The sequence below is a fragment of the Lepisosteus platostomus genome, chromosome 6, assembly GCF_059453375.1.
Source record: "Lepisosteus platostomus isolate fLepPlt1 chromosome 6, fLepPlt1.hap1, whole genome shotgun sequence".
NCBI lineage: Eukaryota > Metazoa > Chordata > Actinopteri > Semionotiformes > Lepisosteidae > Lepisosteus > Lepisosteus platostomus.
The window spans coordinates 19271543-19280862 of NC_142616.1; the positions used below are offsets into that span (position 1 = coordinate 19271543).

At 40.2% G+C, this 9320-nt stretch overlaps 1 protein-coding gene across 1 annotated transcript; it reads right to left on the minus strand.

The window, feature by feature from the left end:
• Positions 1-3771: 3771 nt before the first annotated feature.
• Positions 3772-8632, minus strand: ppifa (peptidylprolyl isomerase Fa). Its single transcript, XM_088634611.1, has 6 exons — positions 8363-8632; positions 6862-6892; positions 6686-6774; positions 6288-6384; positions 4058-4133; positions 3772-3968 (listed from the first exon to the last, which is right to left on the minus strand). Exons 1-6 carry the CDS (start codon positions 8528-8530, stop codon positions 3833-3835), a joined length of 597 nt encoding a protein of 198 aa, XP_088490737.1. The 5' UTR covers positions 8531-8632; the 3' UTR covers positions 3772-3832.
• Positions 8633-9320: the final 688 nt, after the last annotated feature.

A 9320-nucleotide genomic window follows, 5' to 3' on the forward strand; every position in this document is an offset into this window, starting at 1 on the left:
ATATAAATTTAAGAACATAAAGGTTGCAGACAAAAGGAGGCCCCATCTCATCCATTTGGTAGTTAGTAACTCATTGAGCAGAAAATCTTGCAGAGTTCCCTACTCCCACAACCCTTTCATTTAAATAGATGAAATGTTTAGAGTATCAGGTACGCCAATTTTCCTATTTTTATTAACTTTTCTTCTTATGCTTTCTTTTTAGGTTGACGCTAAAAGGTGTCTGCAGGCTCTCGTTCCTCTTTCAGTCTTTACTTGACAGAGATGATTATTAGCTCTCCCAGATCAATTAACAAGGTTCAAAGAGCTTAAGTTGTTGAATTAAGAGACCCAGAAAAGCCTAGCTCGGGCCCTCCAGGACTAAAGGTGCATGTATGTAACATTTCTGGGTCTTTTGGTGTAGTTGTGACCACCTATGCATGGGACCCTGAAGTGCAAAAATAATACCAGTACGAGTAGAACAACAGAGACAATCAACATGACTGATTATTAACAGAAATGACAGGAATCAGCATTTTGTTTTTCTATCCTTCTCAAGATTTGAGGGGGCTTTCGTGAAAAGGAGGTTTTTTTCAGTGCATTTTCTGAGTACCTCGAAGCTGAGAATATCTGGGCAAAGGTAGAATACAGAAGTCCAAATTGTAGCCGAGCTAGCTTATAGTCTTGTAAGCTTTATGAGAAATGGGAAATAAAAAATTCCATCAAGTATATTTTAACTTCAGAAGATGAACTAGCACAAGAAAAAAAATGTTTCAACAGTAACTAGGAAATCTGAGACCTGAGCCCAACCAGATATGGCTGGAATATACATTCACACTACATATGGATTTATTTAAGCTGCCTCAGACTATAAGGCACTGAACTATCTAAAAGTTCAGACATTTTGCACTCTGAACCTATATCAGCACAGAAATCACGTGACCAGATTTTTGTCACCGTGTGTCCTGAATGAATTCTTCTACATGAAAGTGTTTGATTAAAAGGTCATCACACAAATTGGATTGTGCATCTCTAGGTACTTATCTGGCATTATTGAAAAAAGCTGCCTATTTGTGTTTTGTAAAATCTTATTCATGTTCACAAGAGATCTCTTAAAAGATCTCTCCTCCCCCAAGCCACAAAAAAAAACATGTAAAATCCTGTTTTCTGACCATTTGTTTGCTATCACATTGTCACTGGAACCTATTCTGGAATGATTTACAAATGTCTGCCTCATACGGTACATCATGGACTTGTGAAATCGTTAGAAACAGCAAGCTGACTGTAAACAGAGTTTCATAGGGTAAAGGATAGATAACTGGGCCTGAGTTGGACCTACTTCTACCTGTTCTCCTTAGCTGCAGTTGACAGATAAGAGATACAGTTAGAACTGCTCTTTAACAAACTGGATCTTAGCTCGAACCAAATGCTAGAAGCTCTCTGCCCTCTCTCGATCTCCACATTGCTTTCTGTTCTGTTTTTAAAGCACAGTAAACACCTCAGTGTTGTCCCCAAACATGCTGCCACTGTCCCCAGTTAGATCATCTTGGTAAAGATGGCTTCACATTCGGCTTTTTTTCTTCTTGTGGCATTTCATTGAATTGCCACGTGTACAGGCTTTCCAATAGGTGAAAATGAACATGATCAGACACTGTTTGGAACGTAGTTGAGCCAGAATCTAGGCTGTAGCAGCAGTGATTAGGTGGTCTTTTTATACACTACAAATCAGCTTGTGTTTGTTGCACTGAACAGTAGGAAAGCAAAGTAGTTCTGCTACTAGCTTTACTGTCTCTTTCCTGGTTGAATGAAAAAAAACTTTTTGACAGAAAAATAAGAAAATTGCCGAAGGGTTCTGCTCACCCTTCGAATCCATGTCATCCACGACATAACCATGACTGATGTACTAAGAGCTGTGTTTCAAAAGAGCGAGCCAAAAACGATGAGAGCAACTCAGCTGTTCATTTTTCCAAAATGCTTTGATTAAAACTGCACATCTTGGAAAACAGTCCATATCCATGAAAAACTTTTCTTAGAAAATGTTTATTGGCCTAGAGCTTTTAAGAGTTTTTCAGCCAAATGTGGGTCACATATAACAAACTGAAATTGCTAAAATTCTGCAGCACAATAAAATGAAATTAAGCCTACTGCAGGCATATAAACTTTTGAAAACAACAAAAATAATGTAAAATTTACTATCACTTGCTTGAGACTTGACTTAAAAAAATCAAAATACCACTCTCACACCTATACACTCAGGCACCACTTACAGTACCTGTATAAAAGAGAATGATTATCTCACACATTCTGTTTGCAGGTAAAAGTGACCTACTTATTCCCTTCTCACTTGAGATTTTGTGTGTACTGTAGTTTGGGGAACATGTTCAAGGCGCAAAAAACACAGAACATTGTGTCTAGCTACACTGTTAATGCTTTTGTTGTAAACAACTCCTGAAGAGCCTGTTTGTCCTGTATTCATAGCCACAGGGTTACAGAGTTGTCACAGTTATCTGCACACGGTTTCATGAATAAAAGGAAACCAGAAGCATGATGTCATATCCTGTACCCAAGTAAAGGAAGCCATGCTGGAACTACGAGCTAAAAAAAGCCTTTGGATCACAACCAGGAAACAAAAGGCGGGCTGGTGTCAGAGGACCTGGTTAAGTCCATTCAGTAAGCTATCGCTCTGTGGAAAAGAGAAAGTGCGGGGGAAAAAAAATTAAATCAAATGCCTTCAAGGTACAATTTACAAAGCTATCAACTAGATTATTAAACAGTTATATCCAAGTTCAAACCTTAGTGGGACATTAGGCATACTAAAAATGGGATTTTTCTGTGGTTCTAGATTCTAGGCCATGCTAGATGTTCTGGACTAATAGGTATCGACAGTAACTAGACAGACCTGGAGCATCCAAGATGAGAACACAAGATCACCTAACCCATCGTGCCAGCCATTTTGTTTGCACTTTATTTGAATACTATATCATTGCAAACCAACTTCTTGAAGGATCCCTGAGATTTTGCTTTCACAATACAGCCTGGTAGGTTGTTTCACAGACACAATTTGGTATTTCACATGGTTTATGTTAACTGTTCATGTTCACATGCACATATGGGGTAGTTGGTATCATCATTAGGGCACTCTCATGTCCGGTAACAAAAACAATATTTTAGTTCTAAAACCAAGAAAGAACTTTGAGGGGCACTGAATCGGCAGAACTCTTTTCTTATTTTCACCTATTGCAGCATAACACTATAGGATTAGAATACTTTCCTTCACCTGAAAACTATTAAGAGTAACTAAATGTGCATAACGTGTACCGATAGGAGAAATAAAAAACAAGAAATGTAATTGTAGTATGTAAAAATTAAAACAAATCTTAATTTAAATATATTTTTAACACATTATAGATGTCAGGACATTTCTGAGTGCAGATTATTTCCATTAGGTCTCAAAATAGAGGGTCGTGCCAAGCTCTTGTGAAAGACCTCAAAAGCTTTCTCCTCTTAAATTTCAGATATTGTATTTCACCATGAACTTTGAAACACTTTAAGAGGACTCTGGTCCAGTTTGTTTTTAATTCAGAGTTCATCATACTTGCTGAAATCTGTAGCACGGACTAAACCATTCGGATAGTACTGGTACTGAAGGAGTGCACTTTTTATAGCGAAGCTGATTTTTTAAAGATGAAATCCCTTACATTCAGAATTTGTTTCAAAAGTAGAACAAATGTCTCTCCCGATCCCCTCCGGGCCCCTGAAATACAGTACTCTGGACAAGATGCAACCTGACGCCAGTTGTAAAGGAGTATTTTTTAATTCACAGTCAGCGTCGCAGTCTTACAGCCGGGGGAGGCAGCTACGCAAGCTCCCCGCAGGCGGTGATGACGATCTTCTTCGAGGGGCTCCCGCTTCGAGAGCCGAGCTTCTCCATCTTCGACACCACGTCCATCCCTTCCGCGACATGGCCGAACACCACGTGCTTTCCATTTAACCTAGGAAAGACCCGAGGAGGAGGAGGAGTGAGGGCACCTTTCGGAATCCTGCCTGCGCGCGGGATAAACGACAGGCTTTTCCTACGTACCAGTCCGTTTTCGCGGTGCAAATGAAGAACTGAGATCCGTTTGTGTTTGGTCCTGCGTTGGCCATTGACAACACACCTACAGAAGAAAAATCGGCGCTACGCTGAAAAACACAACCTCAACAAAGGTCGGCATAATGAATGTGGCTTCTTGGGAGCTGCTTTCAGAGTTAAGATTTTTGTTCCCCCAAAAGGAATGCAACAGTATAAATAAATATAAAAATAAGTATAAAAAGACAAGACAATATGAAAGAAAGAAGTCATGATTGCTTAAGTACTCAAATCCTTTGGCATACCTAAATTATTCATGTGCAAATAATCACCTACAGTAAATGAGCCACACAGTTTAGTAGTCTCTGCAGTAACAGCATTCAAACATTAAGATCAAAAAGCCTTCAAAACAGCTCAGGGACAAAGCTGCAGAATGGCACAGATCAGAAGGGCATACAAACAATTTGAATTTAATATATCTTTGAGCATGGTGAAGTCAATTATTAAGAAGTAGAAGGCACTCAGCCAGTGCAATAGTATCTGCAAACTGTTCAATGAGACCTCAAATCTAGATAATGTCTGGATGGACTACATTTAAAACAATAATTCTGCCTGGATCCATGCAGAACAAATTCAGTACACTGTCAAAACATATTTAAATCTTCTTGAAGATCCCTTCCCCCTTCTCTTAACGACAGACTACTTTTCTTCTAAAGTTTCTCCATTCATTGGGAGTTTCATTTCATACCTCTCTACACCTATTCTGACTTCACACCTCCTGATTGGTCTCTCTGTCCCCTGCTCCCGCCTCTCACTCCTCCTCTCTCCCAGCTTTTGTTCTCCCGCTACATTACCATTACTGCCTTGTCTCTCTCACACCTGAAGAAGGCTCCACAGCCAAAACGTTGCATTTTATTTTTTCCTCTTTTCAGCATGGAATAAACCTATTACTTGTTGAAGCAGATACCCACCTGAACTATATTTTAATCTTTTCTAAGTGGTTTTTCAATGCAGTTGCCACAAAGAAACTGTGCAGCTGAGCATGCTGTAGAACTCTAAAATCGCAGGATTTTGATACAATTTATGCAGGTACTGAGAAAATTGTGTTGCATATCTTTACTAAAGTCTTTAATTGTGTTCCATAGAATGTGAAGTAGATTTTTGCATTGGCCCCAAAGAAAAAAAAAGTCAATTCTGGAGTAAATTTTAGGAGTAGCCAAGAAAAAAATTACATTCTTTGGCGGAGGGGTTAAATATATGCCATATATCTACCACACCCGGAACAGACATGCAATTTCTCAGTGCTGTACATGTCAGAGATGGGACCCTCATCTCCTTATATTTCACTTTGCTAAGCAGATGATTCATGACAACCTTCATAGCTGCACCCAGAATCACATCAAACATCAGATTTAGTCATTAGATTGAAAATATCTGGTTTGGCCATCACAGGATCATGAACCAAGGCACAAAATGTTGCTGATTGTTATAGAAGACATGCTAGAATTCTTTAAAACTTTGATCCTGACCACTTGGTCAGCGATGATTCACCGCTTAATGAGTCAAGATTCACAGTGACCAGAGACACTGCTAACTTCCACCCTGGGCTTTTATAGTCTGGACTTCCAGAAGTTGCCCTAAATCCAACCTCTGTAGCAATTCCTCACTCCTCCTCCTCCTCCATTGCAGTGCAATGGGGACGATGCAGTCAGCTTGGATAATTTAGATTTAGATTGTGAGGCATTTGGATTGAATAAAATAAGGAACAACATTTTTAGGAATATGTATTCTAAGAGTGGACCTTACATATAAATAACCTGGACAAGAATGAAAGCAGAAGTGACAAGGAACAGCCGTGAACATGCCACGTGAAGCAGTGGTGTTTTATGAAGTGGGGAATTTCATTGCTATGTTAAGAAGACAATGTCTCCATCTAGTGGTACGAAGTGACATTGCACTCGTTAACAAAACATGCCAGGACTGTGTCTGACATCCAGCTAAGATGTAACCCGCAATACCCCTGACAAACATCCAGTCACACATAATCCACATTCACATTATTTTTCCATTAAACTAAAGTCCAACAATCTAGGCGTGCCTTCTGAAATCTGACACTTATTATCAAACTGGACTTGGAATTCAGAAGGATTTGAAACTAATTTCAGATCACTGCCTAATCTCCTGATGTGCTGTCTACCATGCGTCAGTACAATCCACGGGACTGAAGTAATCGGCACAATACCAGGTCCTGTGTGTTGCAATATGAAGTTCTCATCTGGGAATCTGGGCCCATAGATAGACTTCCCTCCAGTGCCATTGTGGTTGGTAAAATCACCACCCTACACCCGAAAAGAAACAACAGAGCACATTATAAACAGGACCTTTCAACTGCATTGAAAACAAATGTAACACAACAGAGCACATTATAAACAGGACCTTCCAACTGCATTGAAAACAAATGTAACAGAGTTGGAGGCTAAAGCATAAGACTTCGCTCATAGTTCCTGACTTCAATCTTTGTGGCAGCAGGATTACAGAAGAAACTAGAGATGCCAGCCCCGAACAGGTCTGCCCTCATCCGACGTCTACACTTCAGGAACTGTGCCCAGCAGAAAAGGCAAAAGAACAAAACATCTGTACCTGGCACATAAACTGAGGAATCACCCGATGAAATGTGGATCCCTTGTACCCAAATCCTTTCTCCCCTGTGCACAGGGCTCGGAAGTTCTCTATGACAAATGAAGGAGACAAAACTGACTATGCGGAAAATCCATGACAACACCTTAAAAAGTTTCATCCTCTAGGAGAAATCCCACCTGCTGTTTTAGGGACCACATCAGCATTGAGCTGCAAAAGAAGATCCAGATACATTTCATTAGGAACAGTTTTAACAACTAAAGGCCTGTGCGTGTTCTCCGTTTAGTTTTGTCAGACCGTTGTTAAAATACAGTTTTCAGTTCCATAAGCATCCACACTTTTCATTCACATCTGAGCTAGAATGTGATATTTTTTTAAAATCAGAAATGTTTATATAATGGCATGTGTCTGGGGATTGTATTAGAAGCCACATTACCTACTGTATATAGCCCAATATATAGGCATACAGGATGTTTGTAGAATAAAATCTATACAACTTTAAAAAAGTATAAAATATACTTCACATCGTGTTCTGTGAAATAGATGTAAATTGCCAGAGGCATTACACCACCCTGTTGCTAAATTACACACACAGTGCACGCAGCTAATGATAATGACAACATAAAAAGTATCTAACATACTGGATAAAGGAATACATGCTTGTATTTAATTTGACATAGTAGCATACATATTAAAGTCAAACATGTGGAGAATGACCACACTCCAGTTCCTGAAGTCAGTGGCTCCCAGCCCTAGTCCTGGAGGAACAGTGTCTTCTGGTTTATGCTCCAGCTGAATTCTTAACCAAGATGTTCATTGTTTCCTGTTTGGGGTGTTCACAAAATTGCTTTCAGGTTTTATAAGGTTAAATGGAATTTAAGGGTGAAGTCTGTAACTGGTTTCAACCCCGCGCCAGTGTCAGAGTTTCAGGACTACGCTCATTCAGGTATGTATTCAGACACTTCTGATACAGTGTCATTTCTGTATCTGTTCAACATCGATGTTTTAGATCGTTTTAAACGGAAGTAACGGCCAGAAAGCTGAGCACATACCGAGGGAAGTTTTGTATGCTGAACTTATTAGAATCACTACCCTTGAAGTGAGGAATGTTTTTACACTGAGGACTCATAGAAGAAACCAATTATAATTTATTAAATAAATATCTAAATAAGTAAAAGGTGATTTAAGTCATCAATTAGCACTGGGGCTGTAAAGCTCAGTTAGAATGAAAACCAACAAATACAGTGTTCCTGCAGGACCAGGGCTCGGAACTGCTGATCTAAAGAGCATAGAATCAGACATCACGACTGATAGGAGACAGATGATTATCATCTCATAACAGGACGCGCTAGGTGCACAGGTGAGAACGGCGGAAAGGACATTTTATTCTCATTCATTTCAAGAACACAAACGTATAGCTCCAGATCAGTTACGGTTCTCCTTTCCGCAAAGCGAAGATTCCTCTCTTGTTCGCAGACAAACGTCCAGACAATTCGCCGCTGCTCAAGTTGAAATATTATATGCGAGGGTATGCAACGGGAATAAAAAAAGCCGACATTTTTAAGGTAGCTTTCATAAATTGACATTTAAAATTTAGTCTGCCCTTTTCACTTTTAATCACTAAATCACGAGACACGCCGATACCAAATTCTGCCACAGGTGCAGCAGAGGACTTCTTACCTCGAAGGTGACTCTTCCGAGGGGCTCGTTGTCTGCGGCAATATCAAAGTACACCACCGGGTTCTTTTTTGGTTGAGCGGTGTACATCCTAGTTGCTGCGAACGCTAAAGCACCTAATTTAATACTGGAATTATAGTGAACTATCAGGCGACTCATTAAAACCGACATCGTAGCAGCAACTGCAACGTTCCGGGTGTCTGAGTACAAAGTGCCGCTACAGGAAGTCTCAAGTTCAGGTCTCCGCTGTCAAAGTTATTCTTCCGTTCCCCTTCTCGCGGGGAGTTGTGGGATATGGAGAGCTCCTGTGTACTTTTTATCCGTACCCAGTGCAATAATAGCTGTTCACGTCAGGTTTAGTACAAAAAAGCACTTCAGGCGATTAAATAACACATTTAATAGCAAGACTCACACCAGCATACCCACACTCCTCTGCTTTCTCACGAGCGTTTCACTTCTGAAGTGCATTGAGCTGGCTGGCCTTGTCCTAGTTGTTCTTGAACTTGTGGAACAGAGTAGGATTTGTGAGAGTATCTGACCAGGGTGAGATACCATAAGCAGATTGTGATTAATTACAGGCTTAGGGACCACAGCCTGGCCATTGAAACTGGGCAAAACAGGCGGCCTATCTGTTCAGAGAAGAGAGATTCATTTAATAATTAATAAATAATAATTTCTTACATTTATACAGCACTTTTCTGGACACTCCAAGTGCTTCACAGGTAATGGGGATCCCATCCAACATCACCAATGTTCAGCCCCTGGATGATGCTACGGCAGCCACAGTGTGCCAGTACACTCACCACACACCAGCAATTAGTGGGGAGGAGAACAGAGTAATGAAGCCAGTTCATAGATGGGGATTATTAGGAGGCCAAAATTGGTAAGGGCCAATGGGGAAATTTGGCCAGGATGCCAGGGTTACATCACTACTCTTTTCAAGAAACACCATGGAATTTTT